The sequence below is a fragment of the Lagopus muta genome, chromosome 10, assembly GCF_023343835.1.
Source record: "Lagopus muta isolate bLagMut1 chromosome 10, bLagMut1 primary, whole genome shotgun sequence".
Classification (NCBI taxonomy): Eukaryota; Metazoa; Chordata; class Aves; order Galliformes; family Phasianidae; genus Lagopus; species Lagopus muta.
Genome location: NC_064442.1, coordinates 5,218,490 through 5,242,343, shown reverse-complemented (window position 1 = coordinate 5,242,343; position 23,854 = coordinate 5,218,490). Strand labels below are relative to the sequence as shown.

The 23,854-nt window shown below is 42.0% G+C and overlaps 1 protein-coding gene and 1 long non-coding RNA gene across 2 annotated transcripts in view; one reads left to right on the top strand and one right to left on the bottom strand.

Moving 5' to 3' along the window:
- LOC125698021 (uncharacterized) overlaps positions 1-23,854 on the top strand; it is a 56,406-nt gene that overhangs the window by 21,396 nt on the left and 11,156 nt on the right. Inside the window, exons 7-13 of the mRNA XM_048955820.1 lie at positions 251-373; positions 4,081-4,419; positions 5,809-6,216; positions 11,040-11,137; positions 17,953-18,015; positions 21,093-21,191; positions 21,316-21,403. Coding sequence (XP_048811777.1) covers positions 6,030-6,216; positions 11,040-11,137; positions 17,953-18,015; positions 21,093-21,191; positions 21,316-21,403 — 535 coding nt within the window. The 5' untranslated portion in view covers positions 251-373; positions 4,081-4,419; positions 5,809-6,029. The remainder of the gene's footprint in view (positions 1-250; positions 374-4,080; positions 4,420-5,808; positions 6,217-11,039; positions 11,138-17,952; positions 18,016-21,092; positions 21,192-21,315; positions 21,404-23,854) is intronic.
- LOC125698022 (uncharacterized) overlaps positions 6,114-23,854 on the bottom strand; it is an 85,720-nt gene continuing 67,979 nt past the window's right edge. Inside the window, exon 4 of the long non-coding RNA XR_007379049.1 lies at positions 6,114-23,550. This is a non-coding gene — a long non-coding RNA (uncharacterized LOC125698022). The remainder of the gene's footprint in view (positions 23,551-23,854) is intronic.

Here is a 23,854-nt window from a genome sequence, read left to right as displayed (position 1 = left end):
CTGGAAGGAGCAAGAGGGAGGAGATGGGAGCTCAGGAGATGTGGTCCCCCCTCCCCACTCCACCTGCCTAAAACAAAAGCCAGAGGGCAAGGATCACTGAGCCTTCCTTACCACCTCTCCTAGTAAAAGGTTATTCAGGTTGTAAGAGTGGTTATTTTTGTCTCTCAGTCATTCTGTTTTCTTCTCTATTCCAATACTTGCGTTATTTCAATTTCTTGTTTAAAACATCTATTTACTGCTTCTGTTCCAGCTCTGATGCTTAGATCACAGGAGGAAAGTAGGATGCCGGTACCACAGAAGTAGTGTGCTCCAAACTTTGGGCTGTACCTACTGGCTGGGGATGAAATCTGCCTCCAGGCCTATGCTCCCCAAGGTGAGTTATGGCTGCGAACACCACCCCTCTTTCTGAGAGCATCTTTTAAGTGTGTTTGCCTCACAAATGCATGCCAGAAATCAGCCTAACTAAGAAACAAGCCACTTATCTCCGTTAAAAGGTACATGGATGCAGAATGCTTGAGCTAGATGAGCTGCACATGTGTGGCACTGTACCTGCTTATTTATTTGTTTTTCACTCTTACCGTTGCTTACTTTAGCTGATCTCTAGCTATTAAATTATGATGGAGCAAATGCAATAAAATGACCGTAGGACAGAAAATCCTGCCTGAAGTTCTCCCATGGCTCAGCCAGAACTAGGAGATGCAAAATTCAATTAAAAGAAATACAAAGTTTTCCTCTTTTCACCTTGCCACTTTTCCCATCTCTTCTGTGCTTCGTATATCCATCCATACATACAGAAATAAATACACACACGCACGCGCATACGCACATACACGCACAAACCCACCCCTCCCCTTTCCAATCCTTCCTTTAAGGTTTAATTTAACAATAACATTTGCGATCGGGGTCCTGAGCATCTCAAGGGCATTGCGCTTGAAATTGCACACACTCCGCACCATTTATCATAGCCTGACATGTGTCATGTTCCAGACTGCAGCTCCAAGAGGTTACAGCTCACGACTGCTCCTTTGTTGATCAGCTGCCGAGACAACTGAGGCACCTTTCTTTCTTTTTTTCTTTCTTTCCTTCTTTCATTTTTTTTTTTTTATTATTAAAGCTGCACCGTCCTCTTTTCACAGGGTTCGTTCTGACACAACAGAGAAGGCAAACAAATCCTTCTCCACTCTCTGCAGCCTCCACTTCTAATCTTTGTCAGCACCAGTTCAGACCCCGTTTACCAGGAGAGCCCGTGATAGCTAATATTGCTGCTTAATATTGACTATGGGGTGCATAAACTCTTTTTCAGTTACCTTTCTACTCCAGAGTGCTGCTAAGAGATAAAGATAACAGATACAGAGTTAAGGGAGTCCTCCAGTATTTTCCAGTGGCAAAATCCAGGCAAGATTTTGCCAAAACAGCAAGCTTCTTCCATTGCTGAGCTTCAGTCTTGCAACTTCTTGGGCAAATTATTTTTCTCTCCTCCAGAGCTTCTGCTTCCTTTTCTGAACTCCTTCTCCTCACTTCATTGCTGTCTTGCAGAGCTCTTGCTGCCTGCAATGCACTTGAGACCCGTGTGCATCTTTGTAGAAAAGATGCCTACTGCAATTCAAGGAAGCAGGCTGTTCATAAGGCATATTGACGAGCGCTACAGAATCGTATTCATAAATCACTTGTAGACCTTCTGCCAGTCACCATCCAATCAGCCCTCATACAGGATATGAGTGTGGATGTTATCGCAACTTAATGGGTCAGGGATGCTAGGTGCTATTGGAAGAAAGAAGTGGGTTTCAGTAAGTCTAGCATCTGAACAAAAGAGGGTTTTCTTTGTATTTTTTTGTGTTCTAGAGAAAGTATGCATGTCAGGTGAGCTAGCCATGAAAGCCAACATGATTTTAAGGCAAGAAATGCTGAGCTGGAGCTGATATAACCATTTCCTCTCCCCCATTTTCAAATTCAGGTCTGTCCTGGAAGACTCAGAGCTCAAATATTTAGGTCATAAAGCTTGGCTGTGTTTTGGAATGATATTTGATCTTTCAGATTCCTATTCCCTTCTGAGCTCTAAATCACGCAGTGTTCATTGCCACCTGTTAGCATCAAGCACAGCCTCTGGAGACACAGTTAGGGTTGCCTTACATTCTCCCTTTCTCAGCTCCTGTTGATAGATATTTTTGGAGGTTTCCTTGGCTTTAGAGTCTTTTGATTAATAAGAAGTGCCAGATGGGATGGCTCAACTACTGCTACCACATTTGTGTCATGCGCCAATTAGGTTCACAAATGGAGCTTTTATTTTTTGCCCCTTGTCGGCAAGATTTGGCACTCCATCCTTCACTGTGTGTTCATCACAGCCACCCATTGTGACCCTCTTTGCCTTTCAGTTCAGCCTGGGTTTCATTTGTAGTTCAACCAAAATGGCACTTTTTTGTGTGAAGCTGGCTCTTTTTTTTCCCCTTACAGAGTTTCACAGCCATAGCTGGGCAGTCCCACACTCGCAACATCCTCTCTGAGCTGCTCCACGTGGCGCTGGCTCCCCTTACATTGCCTTCCTGACCTTGACTCCTGGTTGATCCCGGCTGGCACTGCATGGATGATGTAGTGCTGCCAGCTGGGACGGCACAATGCCACGGCAGGGCTCAGCCAACTTTCAGTCACATAACTCTCCCTGTCCCAGGGAACACAGCCACCTGCACGGCCTCGCCTTCAAGGATAGAAAAAAAGGGCTTGCAGAAAGTGAGACGAGGCGCAGTGCATTGCCACGCATCAAGGCAGAGATCACCATAAACGTTGCTGCCCCTATCAGTTTGCCAACTTCAACAAGGGCCTGATGCTGGCACCATTCCTCTGCCCCCAAGCAGAGAGAAAGCTTAATATTGGTGGGATATATGGACTTAAGCATATGTAATGGCTCCCCACAACTCCTAGTGAGGCTTACTCAGGATATTTAAGAGGGTTGGAGCCACACTATTTATGGAGGGGTTGTGCCCCAGGTGCTCTCTCTTTCTAGGACAGCTGTTCCCATGAAAGCCGCTATTGGTGTTTTAATTCCTTGCTCCAGAAAGCACAGTGGCCAGTCTAACCCATAGCTGTTGTAAATGTAAGGTAAATAATCTTAAGGGTGTTTTGTGGATTTGTAGGGAGAAGTAAGGAGGCTACAGGAGGAAAAAATGAGAGTGTATTTTATTGTCAAACCTTAAGAAAAAACCCTTCATGTCCCCCACCTCCAACAAAAGATACTCAACATAATATTGCTCAGAAATGAGTTTCCTTTGGGCAGGGATATGCAGATACTCTGAGAATAATAGAAACATGATGAAGAAATTGGCTCACACAGCAGTCAGAGAAGGGCTCAGTTCTCCAGTGGAGACTGTCCTCTGAATATCTCAACCATGAAACAGTGCTATGAGTGGATTCAGAATTGGCTGAACATCCTGGTCTCCCTCTGGAAGGAAATACGGCTACAGCAGCCTCTATTTATTGAGATGGCATTGGGGGAGCCTGGAAGTTAATTGGCTCCTCGGATATGAAGAATAAATGTAACCTTGAGTCCCTCTCCTAATAAGAAAAGGAGATAACCACCAAGCCCTGCAACGTATAAATAAGTGGAGAACCAATAATGACTTCAAAAAAGTATTTAAATGCAATCAGACAAAGCTGCTTGAAACATCAGAGGAAAGAATAATGGTGTGTGTACAGTAGACACAATGTAGATTACAATTTATAACAGGATACAGGATGGAGCCAGCACTTGATTAGGGGACCATGTTACAAATTTTTCAGCATATGTCCTCTGTTTTCCTTTGCCTTGGCATAGATGACTGGGCACTGCTGGTAAGTAAATCAGATCGTCAGAAAATGCCCATGTTGATGAGAACTGAAGGATCCAAGGAAATTAACTTGAGTTGTATTTTAGACAATTCTGCCATATCCATTCCTTGCCCAGAGCTGTCAACTGCGAAAGAGTTGTGCCTGCTCACAGCTTTAATCAGAGATAAAAATTATCCCTAGTTGATGAATTCCCAGCACGGAGTTCTGCATGTCTCGCACTAAGACATGTCATATACTGCTGTGTTTTTTTTCTCTGAACAGCACCCTCAAAATCAACACTTTGCCCTGCTCATCCCCAGATACACAGAAATCCTGGGCAAGGGAAATCCACCCGGATGAAACATGGGAAGCTCCTGCTGATGAACCTGTAAGACCTTACAGCTCCTCGTGTGTCTGCTTGCTATGGCTGCGTAGGAGCTGCTCACCTGATTGCTAAGGATGAAGTCAGGAAGGAATTCTTTCCCTCCATCTGATGACAAAGGCTGCTTCTTTCATCTTCTGTGATTTAAGGCTTGGTCTCCCTCCTGGATGTGTTCACAACCACACTCCCTGCTGTTGTTGGGACCTGATACGTCAACATGGCTCTTGACCTCTCCTCATGTAAGTTGTGCTCTGCAGTGGGCTGGGGGAGGCTGGGACATGCCTTTTCTTATGGACAGCCAGGCTATGCTAAATGAAGCACTCTTCCTGGTTTGGGTAATCCTTTCCACTTCTAAATGTATTTTCCTTGCCATCCTTGTAGCCCACAATCTATAGAGCATCCTAAATTAAAGAAACCAACGCCAGAAAAATAACCAACAAAATCAGGAATGTGACAGGCAGAGGAGTAGAGCAAAGAGTAAATGGTTGACAAGGGATGTTTATGTGTCACTCTGTGTTATTTTGGCTGCTCTGCTTGTCCAAATCCCCCTAGGAAATGGAGGGAGCACAGGCAGCTAAATGAAGGCTTCTCGCAGGGCAGGGGCTGGCCGGATTGCAGTGTGCGTGCAGACTGGTGTGGGTATAGCGGTGTGTATGGCGTGGAGGAGGGAAGCTTGTCATTGTGTTTTCTTTCTAGACAGACATAAACACTCCTGTTTATTTCCAGCATGCCATCTAAATTCAAAATTAGCATAAGCTGATGATGTTAATTGAATTATATGCATGCAAGCAGTGCTTTATCAAAGGTAAGGGACATAAGGTCATTCCCCTAAGGGCCTCCAGGGAACAAGTACCCATCTGAGATAATATTGAGATTGGCATAGTTGGGTATAAAACCACTTCCAAGTATGAAGAAATCGAGTTCTTTGTCATTAGGAAAAAAAAAATTCCTATTAATACTGTAATTCTCCTTTTAATAAAGGCTGCTCTCATTGAGGTCTAAGAAAGAGCCCTCCAGGTCCAACAAGGGGTGGCATGGGCTGCAGCTGGCAGTCTGGCTGACTTCCCAGAGCAGGGAAAAATCATGTTGAATTGGCCATCTGAGCAAAGCACTAGGATTTTGTTCCCTTCAGGTCATTGTACCACAGCTATCATGAAAGTGTCAGTGTGCTTTCTTGTATGCTAGCAATGACACTGAGACAGACAAAACAACAGAAAGTTCTGTACTTTCTAAGGAATTTTATGAAAATATAATTCCACAAAAGATATTATTTCATTTAATTGCCCTCTGGAGTCATACTGAGAGCAGAGTCAGAGGGTCTCAGCTTGCAAGCACCAAAGGAAGGAAAATATTTCCCATCTTTCTAAGCCAGTAGCTTAGAAAGGGAGAAAAGGAGGGAGATAGTCTCTAATATGCTGTGGCTACCACTCCTGATATTGATTTTCATTGCATAGTTTAAAAAAAACTTTGCTTTTCTAAGCATGAAAATTGGAAAATCTGAGCTGAAAATTCTCTCTCTTTCTCTCTTTCTCGTTTTTTTTCTTTCTTTCTTTTATTTTTTTTCCTCATGGGTAAAACTGTGAAATCTCGAAGTGAAATGTATCTCAAAAATCAACGTCCTTTTGTAGGCAAACCTTCCCCGCCTGGCAAATAGGGAATTTTGCCCTCCTTAACGAGAGCTACGCTATCTGATGGCTGCCTGATGAAGTAGGAGCTCAAGGAGGCCACCTCTACACTGAACAATCCCATACATCAGAGGCCACCCCTTTGAATTCAACAGTTTTTCTGGTGCTAAGAGAGAATATTGAAAACCTGGCCTTAAATCACACTTTTCAAGTAATACGCAGCAATGAATGGAAGAGAAAAGGAAGCCAGGAGGCTTATAGGATTTAAGGAGCTTCTTTTGAAAGAAGAATCCACCCTGCTGCTGATGGCCAGATGCTCATCTATGCCTGGAGATGTGCAAATAAACATAAGGTGTAAAGCTGTTAGCGGTGGTTCATGGCAACAGACTAACTCCTGTCAAGGAAAAGCAGGTTAGGTAAACTTTTCAGGTGTTTGGAGGTGAATCTTTTCATTTGTGCACAGCCCTTGGTTGACCCAACTATTTCACATCATTACCAATTGTTTTGTTCGTATGTATCAAACTTCTTTCTTGTGCTTTATTGGTTTTTGCTCTCGCTGACCTCTTCCAGCAGTTTACTTTCTAACATCCTGAAAGCTTCATCATGACTGCTCAGTGCACCTCACCCAGGGCTGAGATTAAAAGTTAAAAAAAGAGAAAGAGTGAACACAACGGGAGAGAAAACAGAAGAGATTTTGGCAGCAACCTGGTGACACTCTGAAGTGAAATGGGATGGGTAACCACCTGGAATAATGGCAGGGGGAAAAAGAGAGAGAAGAAGCTCAGCGAATTGGCTCAAACAGCAGGGCCTGGGCAAGAGGATTAGGGGAAATAGCAGTGTGAGCAGACCTCAGGAATGGAGAAAGCAGAAAGCATATCATCTCAGCTCTCTGTTCCAAAGAGAGGTGCCAAGACCAGTTAAAAAAATGGAATATGGGCTTGTCTGAATCACAACACAGAGCCCCAGTTCCTCGTATCCAATGGCTGCTTCTATCCCAAACTAAAACTTCTAAGGTGCAAGAGAAGTCGCAGAGTTATCCAAAGTGAGAGGAGGAAGGAGAGAAAGTGGAAATCAAACAGGAGAGCAAATCTGCTTTCCACATCTTACCGCAGCTGCAGGACACTTTGCTGTAGCACGGCCAGCAGAACATCAATAATATCCATCCCCAGGGGTGCCTCAGAGTGACATTTGTGGCTTCCCTCTGCACACTGGGGTGTGGGGGACAGAAGGAGGTGAGAGTATGTCAGCCTGGCCAAAGCTCACTCAGGCTGAACCCAGGACCTTCTGCCATTTCTATTCCGGGAACTCACCGCGGGGTTATGTTTGGGTTGCCTAAACAGAATGTTGCTGCCATTGATAGAGGATAAACATTTTATTCAGTAGCAGTGGGGGGAGATTTGGGAGTCTGACTCTGCTCTGAATGCGGGTGACAATTGAAACATTCAGTACGCTTGCCAGGAAATATCTCAAGATTCATTTAGTGTCAATAATAGAAAAAAAAAAAATATTTTGACAAAACTAGAATATTTTACTTCTTTTTTTTTAATTATTATTATTATTATTATTATTATTATTTATTATTATTATTATGGTAGAAAATTAAAGCACAAAGCCAAATATTGTAGTGTCTTGTCAGAAAAGTTGGCCTGGGTTCTCTAGCACAGCCAGAACCTTTCTTGCAGTTTTCCTCCAGAAAGTAGTGCTGACAAAATCAATTTGTTGCTATGAAGTGTTTCAGTGCTGTTGGAATCACATAACTTTTAGTTAGTACGTGTACAATTGTCTCTAGCTCCAACACACTCCAGGTGTTTGTCTCTCAGTTTATCATCTAAAAGTTGCAAAATTTAGGCTTTGCTTTAGGTTTCCAGTACCATGAAATTTCATAAAGCCCGGTGATTCTTGGATTGGGACTTTTGATTTCAACACATGGGAGCAAAACACTGTGAGATCATGGTAATTGAGAAGGAATTCCAAGAAAGACCAACTGGAAGTCTATTGCGTGATACTAAATCACTGGAACTGCATGAGGTCTCTCAGCAAAAGATACTGTGTAAACTTCAAAGGATTTTTTTCTTTTTTTAAAGGAAAAAAAAAAGAGCATTTTTCCTGCATTCTTTTTTTCACAAAGTATATGATGCTGGAATTTTTTTTTTTGTATTTTTTTCATGTGTATATTCTGCTTAATTTATAATGCTAATGAAGAACTAAATTGCTACGTCTTCAGACTAATGACCCTTCTCAAGGCTATTTTAACGGTGCCTTCCCAGCTTTTCCAAATCCCCGCCTTGCATTTAGGAGACAGAGAGAAGTTTAGATTCCATGTCTGCCTTTGGTGTTTCTGCCAACACCAGATTTGAGGAATGCAATGCCATGTCCCAGGGTACAAAAAGCTTTGCTTTGGCATCCTTGACATCTTTGGTCCTTGTTGTGGCTATCTCATAATTCATGCAAGTGTTGCCATACAACTGCAAGTTTTTCATGAGGTCATAAAAGTGATTTATAGAGGTTTTCCCATAATCTCCAAGAAAATTAAAGAGGGTTGATGGAGCTATTCAACTCAGTGTTGCCTCAACAATGGTTTCATTCAGAAATGACACTGAGCAAGATTGAGGGATTTAAGATAGCAAGAATGTCCTTAGGAAGTCTTTTCTGTCTGTAAAAAATGTGATGCATTCAAACTAAAAAGTGTTGTTTCTTCTATACATTTTGATGATTTTACCCATGACAACTACTTTGAGATTAGTCAGAGATTTTTCTTCCTTCACTTTCTGCAAAAGGCTGATTAACCCACTGCAGATCCCCGCTTGGCAAAATAATTTCTTCTGAGATATCTGAAGGTTAAGATTACCTTTCCTTCAACTACTGTTTTATTTTGATTTTTTCTTTGCTTTTAAAGTGATTTTACACTGATATGGCAAGATCTACATTAATGTAGATATGTAGATGCTTTTGTAAAAAATAAAAACTGAAGTAAAACACAAGAATCAAGCTACTGAATTTCCATGCTGTTTAAATAGAACATTTCAGAACTGTGGGGACTTGGTGCTTCCAACCTTACTTTTGAAGCTGTATGTAAAGTGGTTTCATTTTTACAGAACTACGTAGTCCAAATGAGCTTTCACTAAACTGCCTCCAACTTCAATATATTCCCTACTTCCAACATGGAGAAAGCTTGGATGTAGCTCCCACTTCTGTGACTGGGGCTGAGTGCCAATTACACAGCACCCAGTGGCCTATGACTCTCTTTTTTCACTTCTAAGAATCTCTCTTTTCTAGCTAAATCTTCAGGACAGCTTGCAAACTATTTGCTCTGGAGTTGAAAGTAACCTTGAAAACACTACTGCATAGTAGTAACCAATGGGATTATCCCATCCTTTCTCAAAAATGGTGGTGTATCATTCCTATCTTTCCTCTTCAGACTCTTCCCAGCAGGTTTCTGAAGACCTTTTTAAGGTAGGCGATATAGTTTTTTTCCTCTTGCATTTGAATATTTCATCTCAAACTTCACAGAGAGACGCCTATCTCCTAACTGCGTGTGAAAAGCTAAGAGTGTTTTTCATGTATGTTCTAAAGCATTTGATGCAATCTATACAATGATTATATACAAATAAAGACAAATTCTTTTAAAAATCACCTTTTTATTGGAAGAAGCAGGCCTTTTAGAGGAAAGAAACCATAAAGGTCATACACAGATCAAGAAGGATCTAAAGGTGAGAAATTCAAGTACTTTGAAGAGTATTTGAAATGCAGACATTAACACAAGACAGAGGACAGAGGACACCCTGATATCAGAAAATTTGTCCTCAGAATGACTCCTTGGGTGGTGTAAAAGTATTTTGCCAAATTCTGTTCTCACAGTTTGTGAATTAAAAGTAACTCGGCAATGTGAGTTCATTAAAAGGGAGATGGCATCAACCTTGCCACGTTCAAAGCAGGTTGCAAACAGCTTTAAATATATAAATAAAAGATAGGTTCTTTGACACACAGTACCAAATGGTATTTCAAGGCAGTGCTGTCTCACAGCCAGTGTGTTATAGCAGGCTCATAAAAGAAAACAATGAAATGTGGCCTTGCATCTTATTTTTGGTTCATGTAATATTAAAAAGAAAACATTATTATTACTATAATAGCAATTATTATTGTTGCTTTATTGTTACTATTATTAATTCTTGCAGTTTTCTCATGGCATTCCTTAAAGCCTCAGCTACTGGAATGAAGGGATCATTGGAAGAATTTCAAGTTTGTTTGTTTTTATATGGTGTTCCAATTTTCCCAGTTACAAAAATAAACCCAAAAACATATTCTGAGTGCAACTAACAAATGGAATGAGAGCACATAAAAGGCATCTAATGCTGCATTTCTATACCAGGCATGTTATAAAGAACAAATTTCATTTAAATGTCCATAGTGTCAGTAATTAGAATGAGCCTGGCATTCCTTGTTACCCTGTGAAATTACCTGCAAGGCCTTTTCATATTATTTTCCTGCCATTGTTTTCATGCTCCATAGAGCATTAAGAGTCAATGACGGGCATCTCTTGTGTTAGTCAGTCTATGAGTCGTAGAGTATTCTCCATTTGGAGCTATTGGAAACACCTCAAGGTGTTTATTGATAAATACTTTCTAAAGGCCTTTGTAATAGAGAATTCTCCTTTCTGCCTGCTCTCCAGTACCTATAAGGCCCATCTTTTCCCCAAAAAATATAAATGTTTTTTTGTTTTCTTTCCAGTAGCCTCTGTAATAAACCTTCAATAGAAGCTATGGATGAAGTATGCTTCCAGTCCAGCGCAGTCCTCCAGCTTTGAGCAGTGCCGTGCCATTTCCTCTCCATTTGTTTCTATGGAGCTGACTATGTGTGCGGTCATCCATAGGGGTGCTGAGATACCCTGGAGAGAGAAGGAATGGCTGGAGCTATTTTTCATTATTTTATACTACACTTTGTAATAAATGAAATCCATAGCATGTGAACACTGGTCCTGTAGCTCATCATATCCGCAAGCACAAGGAACCTTATGTGCTAAATAAAATAAGTAAGCTTGAGAAAAATTGTCTGGTGAGGCAGTAGAGTGTTCAGTGTTCAACTGTACAGTGCAACCTCTCTGACTGAGAATGATATTAAGACCTACAGAACAACCAGTTTTAGAGCTAAAGCAGTCTACAGTTTGTATCTATCTACACTCACAGCCTTTCTTCCACAACAAAAATGTACTGACTTAAATCTCCATTGTCTTACAGAGATCTTTGGGGTAACAGAGAATAGCAAGCAACTTGTGATCCACAAAGGAAAATGGCAGCAGAAGGAACATGATAGAACTTCTGCAATAGTGGTGATGGTGAGTGCTGGGTATCTACTTAGAACAGATTGCACAGATGTGTTTTCTTAAGATGCAGCTTATAACGGGTCTAGGTTTTAAGAAATATCCATGAGTTTACATATAGGATGTATGTCTGTCCACATCACAGTGCTGTAGTGTTGGATGGTCCTGCTGAGAGCCTAAAGAGTATTTCCAACTCTGGTAGGCATTTTGACCAATAATCTGAGGATGTGAACTATTGAACAGCTAACCAGTGCAAAGAAAATTATGGACATCTATTCCCAGAATAGCAGTTAAACTCCAGGAGATGAAGTATGCTGTTATTTCCACAGTTCAGTGATGCTCTGGTACCTCCTGCCTTTGCATAATGATCTGGTTTGGGAACCACTAGCAGCAAGTCCCAAGACTTACTTGATTTTTTGTAAGCAGAAGTGCCAGCAAGAGCCTCCAGAATGCCAAAATTCAGTTCAAAAAAGCTGCACTCAGCACCACAGAGCATCCCAAAGAGAACAAACTGAGAGAAAGTATATAGCATTTTAAAACAGTGCCAATCTTCCCAGAATAAAATGTTAAACCCTTTAGTACAGGAGGCACAGCGAAAACATTTAGTTTTCAAATGTTTTGTTACTTATCCTGATCTATTATTGGTGATTTTACATGTTTGCCCTCATTCTGAAGAAGGAATAGAACTTGTGTGTTAGCAGCTGAGTGCAGTGACTCCATCTGATGGCTATTCACACTAGATGGGGTTGGCTTTCTAATTTTGCTGGGATTTTCAATCTCATGGCAGATTATAAACACCTTATAAAATCTTCCCAGTCGCAGACTTCTGGAGGTGAGGGCTCTGTATAACAATTCATTTGGCATCATAAAACTGTAAAATCACACTCAAAAATATACACACACGTGCACAAACACTCACTTCTACCATTTCACAAAGCTCTGTTTTTTTCACTGTTTGCCTAGGAGTGAGTCGAGAGAATTCTGGTTTGGTTAAACTTTCTGCCTCTCAGATAAAAAACAGCAGCAATTTTCTGCTTGAATTTCCCTGTGACTAAATCCATTGATCATCCTTTCTCTCAGTGAGTGAGGAGTGTGTTTTCTCTTTAATAACTCCTATCCTTCTCCCTGAATATTTTTTTTCTCTCCTCTTGGCTTGTTTGTGTTGTGTTGGTCAGTCCACTGCACTATTCCTCCGAGAGACAGAGAAAGCGCAAAATTGAAGTTATTTTATGCTTGGTCTCCCTCGGTCCCAATTTTCAAATCTTCATGTCAATTTTCACACATCAGTGTCATATGGTGAACGCTATGGAAATTTCAGTGGGGTCCTTGGGAGACAATTTATACATGACCCCCTATTCCCTCCCCCAGCCAGGCTGTAGCCCCTGCCTTTACGAAGAGTGTGTGGGTTTATAATTAATGTGAATTTTTAAATATAACCACATTCAGAAATTTTCCCTTTGTTTGTCTCTTCTGCAATGCAAGTGCAAAGGAACACAAGCTCTCTCCCTCTCTCCCCTAATAAATTGGCTCAAGTTAAATGAATAAAAATTATGGCATGCTGAAGGAAAAGATCAACTCATTACTCATTTTACTTTTTTTTTTTTCCCCTAAAAGGTATGTTGAAAAAGGTTTATCATGCAACTAATTTGGTAATCACCAGTTAGCAAATGCACTCATTGCCACCTACCTAGGTGAATCAGAAGGTTAGTAGCAAATGAAACATGGTGCAGTTTGGATGGGTAATTATATCTTCCTGTAAACTAATGAACATACATCACCTTAAGAGTCCTTGGTGAGTAAAATCCTAGCAACGGATGCAAAAGCTCAGCTGACACCATTGGAGCATTTCAATCATTGACCTTAAAATGGGCCCCTGACATCAGAAAGGGGTGCACTGAGCCTCCTGCATTTTACCGTGTTAATTATCCTCTCTGTGGGGGGGACGGAGATGATAGATTGTCCGGATTATATCACAGAGCATCTTAAACCTCAGTCATTCATGAGGAGATCTAAACTGCCCCCCGATCCTCAGTCTTTTGATTTTACTTAAATAGGGTATCAGTACATCACATGGACCTGATTCTCTGTCTTGCCTACCAGTAATGCTTAAAGGAAGACTTTTTAACCATGCCATCCATGCAACCGTGCCATTCCAACCCTCCTTTATTTTTATTTTTATTTTTTGCAAAACAGAGTAGTAGCAGGAAAGATCTGCTGCTCAACTTCCAAAGGGCCCCATCTTCCCTCTGCCCCACATCTTGTATAGACACTCCTTCTGCAGGTTCCCTGTTCTGCTATCTGCCTAAGAAGATTTTTACCACTCAGTTCTTGTATCTCTTTCCCTTCAGCCTTGTCTGATTTTTTTTTGTAATTTTGGGAAACTCTTCAGCATCACAGTGTTAGCGGGATTGGTTGAAGGAGTTTTCCTTATGAAAAATCTGGGACTCCATTTTGGGCTTTGCAGTGCAATGGCAGATCTAGGAGATGTAGTAATCAGATCACATCATCCTCCAGTTTGTTGAACTTGCATGTTCAGACCAGGTGAAGTCCTGAAGGACAATTCAACAGGAGAAAGGGAACATACCACAGATGCTAGGGCCTTATGCCTTTTGGTGCAGGTGCCTCTGGATTGCTATAGTGTCAGCCAGTCTCACAGAGGTCATTTGGGACTGAGGCCTGAGTAAACGCTGGATGTAAAGTAAAAAGCTGTAGGAGGTGCAACAAATCTGATGACAGATGAGGTTCGGAATCTGAGTCAATTTTACACCATGCAGTTGCAGCAACATCAACTGAGAGCTGCAAACCCACTAGGACTGAAAGCCAGTGCTTCTCATAGCCCATGGCACTTCCAGCACTGTCCTTACTCCTCCATCTCAAGAGGGAGATTTGCCAATTTCCTTGGTAAATACTAAAGTAGATGTGCTAAGTGCTCTAGATTAAGCTGGATTGTGATGATTATCACAGTGATGCATTTTCCAGCTCTGAATTGCATGGGATACAGAGTGATGTAGCCAGGTCCAGTAGTAAGGCACTAAACTGAGAATTGTTTCTCTGCTTCTGTTTATTGCTGCCTTAAGGTTGATGGGTTTTTACATTTCACACTTATAAGTTCAAATGCTCCCATTGTTTATCAGGACCTAATAGAAGAGAATTTGGACTTTACTATATTGGCTTGAGAAGGATTTGAATCAAAGACCTCGCAAAAAAATAGAAAAGATTTTTTGTTTCTGCCAGGAGGAAAGCAGCACATGTGGCAGCCAGCAATGCCTGCTGGGGGCCCGGTTCCATGAGGTGCTCCAGAGAGGGCAGTGATCCGCCGTTCTCGGGGCTGAAATCTAGCTCTGCTCCTGAATATTTTCAAGATCTTAATCAATGGTTCATTATTCTTGCATCTCAGCCACCCTTTCTAAAGGTACGAGTTACTTCACTCTAGGGTTGTTGAGAAAGTTGACTAATTGTAGAGATTCTACTACAATTAACCCAATAATTGCTGTACCAAGGAACAAGCACATAGATGTGTGCAGGGATGATTTGCAGATATGGTCTTGCCAGTTCCTGCTGAAAATCAGAACAGCCTGTGTCTAGAGTCAAATCATCTGAGATGAAGTCTGCATTACACTGAGGTAGTTGGAAGAAGGATAGAGCCCTTAGCTATATTATATATATTTTGATATAGTCAGAGGCAATCCACCAAAGCAAGATGCTATAGCACATAACTCACATGTGCCTGTGTGCACCTGGGTATGTGAGAGACAGAGAGAAAGATGAGATATATTGAGAAACATATGAAAAATGAGACTGGAGAGATAATTTTCAGAAAGTACAGCCACCATCAGAAACTCTGTCTTTCCAGCTGGCAGGTTTTGCCTTGCTGGCGTTTCTCTCTTAACTTGACAGCTCAACCCTCAGCCTAGCTGATAGTCCTTGCCTATAAACTTAATTAGAATGGGGGTAGAGAAGGAAGAACAGGCCTTTTCGGTTCTTGGCACAGAGCTGAAAATAACTGAATTTAATATCTTTGACACTGAAGCACCTGCTAAGGACACAAACCACTGTACAGCTGACTGACCCATGTGTTACTTCTCTTGTCTTCAAGGTGTGCCACCTGGCTGTGGAATCATGTGCAGGGCTCCAAGGGTTTGTGTTTTCTGTGATACGAGATAGTATGAGAGAATGTGAAAAGGGAGAGATTCAGGCTCAGCAGTGGCTGGTGGGCCTTGGATATTTCACTTTTCTCTTTCTGGTGCAGTAGGTTATTTTCTTTGCCTGCAAGTGAGTGCTGTGCTGCAGTCAGCTGTGAACATTTCAGTTGGCTCAGCTGGCCTCTGGCTTTAATGCTCTTCTCAGGGCTTTTTCTGGGTAAAGAGGTGAAATACACAGATTGGAACCTTATATTCATATATGTACTTAATCGTGTACTGATTTTAGGCTAGTGAAAAATAATAATTTGCTTATTTCTGGCAGAAAACTACTAGATGAAGCAACAGGTAGAGATTCCTCCAGTACTGTTTCACAGAGTCATTGAATCACAGAATATCCTGACTTGGAAAGGACCCACAAGAATCACAGAGTCCTGGAGGCGACTCTCTGAGGTGTAGCAGCTCACAGCTAAGTGCTGACTTCTTAACAGAGATGGAGCCCTTAATGCCTTTCTGATAACCTCCAGGTGGTAAGGAAGCCACGTACTGATTCTGGGGTATTTGGCCTCTTTTGTGTACATGCTGCATGGAACCCACCTGCGATGATGGCTTTAGGTCATGGGGTTTGGGTCTCTCCTCACTGAGAAAAGAAAGCCCCAGAGCTTCTCCTGCACAGCTCAATGGTGTGGTATCAGGAATGAGGATGAGATCTGGATACGTTCAACCTTCGTAGAGCCAGCAAAGGCAACGTTGCTACTATGAGAACTAGTTTACAGAAATGTGTTGGTTTTTGGGTTTTGGTTTTTTTTTTCAGCTGTGGTTGAATTTAGTCCAAATTTAATTCAAATTAAGCTCATCAAATTTATTCCAGAATCACGTTTAACCCTCCAAAAATTTGGAATCATTTTTACAGCTTTCAGGGAAGGACTGAGCAGAGCTGAGGAAGCGGCCACCAGTGCTTTGATGTCATCTTCCTCACTGCCTTTCTTTTCAGTGTTTTTCTACCATGCACCATGAGGCCTGGCCAGGATATTACCTTGAAGTAGGCACATGTTGTAGAAACCAAGAATTATAGACCTGCTTGGGTTGGAAGGGACCTCGAAGATAATCTAGTTCCAAACCTTCTGCCACAGGTAGAGATGCTGGCTGCTAGATCAAGCACTACATTTGGACATTTACTGAGTTCTGAGCCTGATCCAGCATACCCACCCTCTGAGCAGGCAACAAATATCTTGTCAGCCTTTCCATCAACCATGCAAGACAAAATAGTGTTTAAATACACAGCTGAATCGTGCAGTATTGAACCTGTTCAGACTTAAGAAATGCCTTTGAGTCAGAGATCAGGCTGCAAGGTGCCATCAGTATAATTGTGACTATGCAACAGTCCATAATGCATCAGCTCTAATGTGAAGTTATTACTGGAGTCTCAGTGCTGATACCTGTGTTAAGCCTCTGAGCACTGCCCAGTGTGAACTATGTGTTTCCACAAGACTGAGCAGACCCAGACAGAGCTGATTGCTCTTGCAGTTAATAAAAAGCGCTGCACTTTCTCTCTTGACAATCCCGACACCTGAGTGCTTCCTACGTATGACAGTTAGCACATTCTGGTTGTTCAGTGGCCTGTGAGAAATGAGCCTCTTCTCAATTTAGTTCCTATCATCAGACAAGCGGTACACACAATAAAAAACACACCTTGACAGTCAGCCCCCAAAGTAGCCCCGGGGACCGAGGGCTTGGACTTCCCTTTCTCTCATATATGATCCCCGTTAAATTGATACAATTTATTGGAGAGGATTCTCTCCCTACCACCTCCAGGTAAATCAGGTAACTTCATCGAGGTCGCTTCAGTTCAGTATCAAAGCACAGCATAGCCTGGAGGAGGGGAAAATCTCCTGACCCCACCAAGTTTCTTCTTGAGCTTGTCAGTCTCCCCACAGTCAGGGAAGCATAAGAGCACTGTCTATGCATACGACAGCATTTTCTACTTCTTCACCTTTCCACTTTTGGCTTTGTGTCGTTGGCCAAGGAGCTGCCTTTCCTGCAGCTAACAGCAGTGGGCTGGGTAGGATCTCCTTCCTTCCCAGGACAGAGAGAAGGGCATATGGCAAAGGGCTGGGGAAGGGGGAAGCAGGTGGATGCTGCACGGGCATGGCTTCAACCCAGCCGAGCCCGTCAGGTCATGTCAAACAGAGCTAATATAAATGTCAGTGTGCTGTTTCAGTGGTGAGATCTCTGTTGCAATGCAGTTCATTTTCAGTCTTCCAGCTCTATGGATGCTATCAGCTGACGAGTCCGGCCAGCACCCTTTGCCAAAAAAAGACACGCGCTCAACATTTCTCAGGAGTTCCCCCCTCACACCCCACCCTGTGACACACTTCTGTCAGATTTCTTCTGGGCGCTGGATTTCTGAGACACGACACTGTCCACACCTTCCAGATAATGAGTTTAACATTTCAAGGACAGAAGCTCTCAATCTCAGCGAGACGCGGGAAAGATCTGCAGTCCTGTTTTGGGGCAGGTGCCGAAGGTGCTCTTCTAAGCTCCTTTGGCATCCTCTGTTTTAAGGTAATCAAAAGCAGTCGTAAGAGATGACGCAGAGCTCAAAGTCCCATCGTTACTATCGCCATAGGTAAACAGGATGTCGTTGTTAACAGTAGCTTAAATTCTTCTCTCACTGTTCCTTGCTTTTAGAATAAATGTGACTCCATTTTGGCAGCTCAGGTTGCAGCTGGAATATCCTCTGCTCCCATCCTGGTGAGTTGTCTGGTCCACTCCAGCTCCACTTCTCCATGTATGAGCAATTTTTGTCTCCTAACATTGTCCTCTCCTCCTCCAACCCTGGTCCCAGCTTCTAACATCTGCTTCCAATTGCATTTTTTTTACTTCTTCCTCTACTTTCCCCTTTTTGCCTTCATTTATGGCACACTCTATATGTAATAAATTAGAGGAAGATGAACAAGTTGAAGATATTGTTTACGTTAGAAGTCTTAGTATGTGTGTGCGCCAGGTCATTGCAGAAGTAAGAAAAGAAAGATTTTGTGGGGGGAAAATTAGAAATTCATGGTCAGCTTAAGATGATGGCTCACCATTCATGTGTAAATGTAAAAGGTACTCCCTGGAATTTTACTTTAGAACTAAACAATTACCTCACTTGACATATATTGTTAAATTCCAGCCCAATTTCTACAAAAGAGGACAGGTTCTAAAATAATTTTTTGTTCTCTTTTTCCCTACGCTAAACTAAGCATATTTTCTTATATTTGGTGTGCTTTACTGCATAATAATAAATTTATAAGAGCTCCCCTACCTGTCACTTTCTGGAATTATAAAACACATGCTCCCACCTGCACACTACAATACCAGTATTTACAAGCTTGTATAGGAATTGCAATATTTTTCCTGCAAGTTTTTTCTTATTTTTCATTTCCAGCTGCTAATAGTTCATAGAGTTTAGAAGATCCTGAGGTGAAGGTGTGACTTAAATACATACCATAAAATTCTGAAAGTACCCACTGTACTTCAGTGTAAAGGCTATATAGTTTATTATATCTGCATATTCTCTAGAGCTTTAGTGACTGTTTAGAATCACAGATTCTTAGGTTTGAAGGGACCTTAAAACCAGCCAGCCCCAACCCTGGCCATGGGCTGGTTGTCACCAACCAGAGCAGGCTGCCCAGTGCCCCATCATCCAACATGAGATATGAAGACCTCACTGCCACTACATGGCTGCTTCTACAAATAAACTCTGGATGCTCTTGCTGACTTCTCTGAAGTGAAAATTGAATCAAGTTGTTCTGCTCTTCTTCCTCCTTCTGCCATCTCAGTGTCAAGCATTTTTCTTTTTATATCCTTATAACCTAGAAGTCTAATTTCAAGTCCTGATCTTCGGTTTCCCCTCTCAATTTTTTTCTCATACTCCTGAACCTGTCAGTGTTCTCTGTATTTCAGCTCTCGCAATAATGTGCTTTATTTTTTCAAGTTGTAAGTTTTTCTCCTTGTCTAATATGCATCTCTGGAGCTCCCTTTCCTCTCTAGGCTTATACAGTTTTCTTTCTCCACCTCCTTTGTCCTCTGTAGCCAATCATACCTCCAACTGAAATAACTCTCAAAAAAAATCTTCCCCTATTTCTTCTTGGGCAAAAGCTAAGAGCAGAGTGCCAGCCTCAGGCTTTTGACCCATCAGCCACTTTTGACGTCTTCTCTTGCTCTGTGAATTCTGCGCATTTGTGACTCAGTCCTTCACTGATGCTGCTCTTGTTGGCTGAAGGAGGCCCTTCACCTCCATCCCCACCCTCCAATTTTGTGTTGACTTTGCAGATAATAATCCTTTGCCTCTTCTGCTCCCATACTTTTCTCTTGGCAATCCTGCCTATGCGTACAAACCCAAATATTATTGCTATGACAATGACTCATAAATCTATTCTGAGCTTTTTTTCTTTTATCCAAAAATGTGTCTGTTTCCTTCAGAGTTTTATTCATAAAGAACAAACAGAAAAGATGCTGAATTTTCCAGCCCTCCACAAAACTAAAACTCTTGCAGAGGATTGGGATTGCTTGCTTTTATTCATGGAAACATCCCATTTTCTGAACAAATTGGATCATATTCCCGTGCTTTAAAATTGCTCTGTAAATGCAATTTCCCTAACTTATTGGTGTGACCAAGTCACATCTGTCTTGGCTACATTCCCCTGGCAGCCCTTTTCTCATGGCAGTTCTTCTGCTTCGTCAAATTGTTTCACCAAACACAAGCTACTCTTCGCTTTGAAGACATCCTCCTAATTCACATACATTGTACAGCTATAGCATGGTCTGCTGAAACCCTGCTGGCCATACTCAAATCAGAATCAGTTCCTCTGGTGCTTCTCTTTTGGCAGCCAGCATCATTCCAGCAGGCAGCATAGGGGAAAAGCAGGCACACACACAGCCCTCTACTGCCTGTGGCAGCCAGAGCACCTCTCCTCATACTGCCTCACCTGCTGACACAATCCATCAGCGCCCACCGAAATCAAATGCAGCTAATTGGAAGGTGATGACAGCCAAGGGACTGCTGGATTTGCATGCTAATTCCTCTATTTTAGCATCCCACAGCCAAGCTACAGGTAAAATGAGACTGAGCGCTTCATTCCAGACAATTTCCTGTCTTCTTTTCCACAGCACACAAGCACATATACCCATATATTTTCTCTTGGCTTTGCTGTCCTGAAGCCAGAAATCAGCTGGAGATTGCATTACACGTGCTTTCCAAAAAAGCCAGCCAAGAACTGCAAGGGGCAACATGTTTTTGTCCTCTCATTGGGACAGGGCTGCAGACTGCAGCTGTAGATGAGCCCTTAAACATCCGAGCAGCACAGCTGATGACTACAGAGCAGAGCACTTTCTGCAGGCTGGGTTACAGCTTCCTTGTGCCTTTTATGCCAGGGCATACAATGGATTCTCAGCTCTTGTTTCATGCAGAATTGTTGAATTATGCTTTGAGTATCCAACCTCTACCACTGTTCTACCTCTGGCGTCTGCCCTTGCTCTAAGTCTACCAATTATTTCCTTTAAGTGTCAGCAGCACACCAGGCACACAGAGATATAACCTTACTTCAAGTTGATGCTGTTAAACTATTGCTTGAAACTGTAGTCGCAGTTGACAAGTGCTACTTCAGTCACTAATAACAACTTCAGAAGTGCTAGTGGTGTCTTGGCTCTTAATGCTGTGGCTCAGAGCTCTGGGAACATCTTTCCAGGTCATTTAGAGCCATCCATCTGATCTGAAACAAGAGCAGTCAGTCTCTTCATAGGCTCTGCTCCTTGCTTGCTGCAAGGTCCTCTGTTCATCTCCTCAGGACTGCAGCAGTGGCACATCTGGGCAGCTGGCTGCCTTCCGGAAAAACCCTATTTTGGGACACGCCTGCAAAAATGTCAGCGTTTGCATCAAGGAAAAGGTGAGGGGTTCACTGCTTGTAGCTGAATACAGTCCTTTTGTGGGAGGAGGCTCTTGTCTCCTTGCCCCATCATGATTTTTTTTTAATTTTAATTTTAACTTTTTTTTTTTTTTTTTTTAAGCAGGTTGAACTCTATCCTGAGAAAGTCCATCTGTCTGTATGGAAGGAGCAAGACAAACGCTTGGACATGAGTCCCAGCTTTGCAGCTGCAGGTAGGAAATACTTTTCTTTTCCTTTCACACTCCCTTATTTTCAGGCCCATCTCCTTCAGACTAATCAAGACATCTGAAATATCTCAGAGCCAGAGGCTTCACAGTTTGGCAGGGATCGCAAACATTTCCATTATACTTTGGCAGGTTTTTGGCACAGTCTAAGGATAAATTGGGGAGAGAGTAATTTAAGACAAGGCCAGATCATCTAGGTCACTGAGCCTTCTGCCTTCTGAGATGCTCAGTCCAAAACAACTTCCACTTTTCCTTTGCCTCTTGCACATAAGAAGACACAGTGGGGTGTAACAAACCAAGTATGGCTTTCCAACAGAAGCAAAATATGTCAGGTTTTAAGTCTCCTTGTCATGTCAGTGTCTTCATCTAAATTCTGAAGCTATCTTTTGTGTAGCCCAGCCTTGGTCTAATGTCTTTTAGAAAATGATGCTCATTTAATTCCTGAAATGTGAAATCTAGGTCTCAGGTCAAGAGCATAGATGTTCTTTAGCTGAAAAATTCAGATCCATCAGAGACTGTCTCAAGGAGTCTATAACTTCTCAGACTTTGGATTGCACCTTGACTCTTGCATCCATATATATAGTCTTTTGAAGAGTGGGATCTAAATAAAAATAACCTTGAAGGATGTGGAACATTTTACACCCCCACCCCTTCAATTTATTGGAAGGTAAAAGACTTCTTCAGGGCCACAACTTGTCTGCACTGAACAAATAGCCAGGCTTCAGCTTAATATTTATCCCTCCCTCATTCTGTATCCAGACCAGGACTGCTTTGTCAGGCAGCAGTTGGATGAGACTTGATGGGAGAATCACCCAAGACTAGAAGTGCAAAGGGGTTTACCACTGCAGAGACATGGAAGCACCTCAGCTAGGACAGCGCTGTTTTGTTGAATGATGCATGTGCTCCCAGTAACTCAGGTCAGAAAGGAGCTGTCAGAGACCTGCCTCTCTTGAAAAGCATGTGGATTTCATCTACACAAACATAACTGCTATTACTGTCAGTGGTAATATTCCCTTCTTGACACGTATGTATTATTATTAATCTTCCAAGCTATTTCTAAGCTATTAACTTTACAAAACCCACAGGGACTGTTAAGGACAATGGAGTTGAGCCTGTTCCACAGGCAGGGAAAATGCACTAGATGCTATCGTTAGATTGATTTGGGAGAAAAGAAAAAATAAACCCAGTTCTTCTCCTAGTAGTCATATGGACAACTTAAATCTAGTTCTAAGCAATCAAAAATCATCCCTTCATGGTTGCTAGATGACAGGTCTCTGGCCAAGCCACATACACTCTGGTAGCAATAGGCTTAGATACATTTCTTGCCAGGCAAGTTTCTAACCTTCAGAAGCTGTGTTAGCTATGGGCAGGACATAGCAATAGCACAGGGAAATTTTCATCCTCAATGAGAAATACCTCTGGGACAAAGGAAAGATTGTGTGGCATTTAGAACAGATTGTGTACACGTATGAGAAGGCAACAGAAAGCTCATTCAGAAGGCAGCTGCTTCTTTATATCCTCTCCATGTGTATGAACTTACGGTTGTATGAACAGCCATATCCAGTTATTGAAGTATTTGATGATCCAAAGTGCTCACGGCCTTCTTATTTCATCTCATTCATCACAGAAGCCTCGTACAACCTTTCTACAGGTGTCAGCCCCCAGTAAACACAATAGCTCACCAATAAAGGATGGTGTCTCCCTCTGTCAGGAGGACTGTAGCATCACTGGTATTTAAGAGGTGGTACTTTTGATATGATGCTTATTTAAAATTTGTAAAAGAAAAAAAAAAAGATGTAATAAATCTATGCATTCTTCCTAAGCAGCCATTGAAAGTCTGAATGCTCTTCTCCTTTCCAAAAGCATCAGGCGTTTAATGTTTGCTAAGTAGTTTTTACATGAATTAGGGCGTTTGAATGAAGCACTGTCAGTTACAAAATCACGCTGTTGTCTCCAGCTAATTTTGTGTTAGCGGCTCTTTTAAACTGCTAAATCTAGTTTTTAGTGTATGATGATTTTGTTTTGTGATGGTGTAAAACAGCTGCTACTTTTCTGATGAGTTGCCTATTTTCCATTTTATGTCTCTGCAAGATGTTGAGTTTCATCATGGCCCAGTCTGACAGGCAGCTGAGAACCTGCAAAAAAGAAACAACCAAAATTACACAAAAAGCAAAGATCCCTCAATCCAGGACTTCAGCCATTCTTATGTCCAGACTTCAGAATGATTGATCTTCCTTCCTTCCTTCTCAGTTTTAACCCTGAGGTCATTAGGGCTCTTCTGAACTTATTGGGCACCAAGCTCTTATCGTCATCATATTGCAGCTGCTTGTGAATCAGGGAATGGAAGCAAGAACCAGACTGCCTGTGAATCAGTACCCCCCACTTCTGGCATCTCTCTTAAGGCTAATTTCTATTGCCTTTCTGCAAGGTATCTTGCAC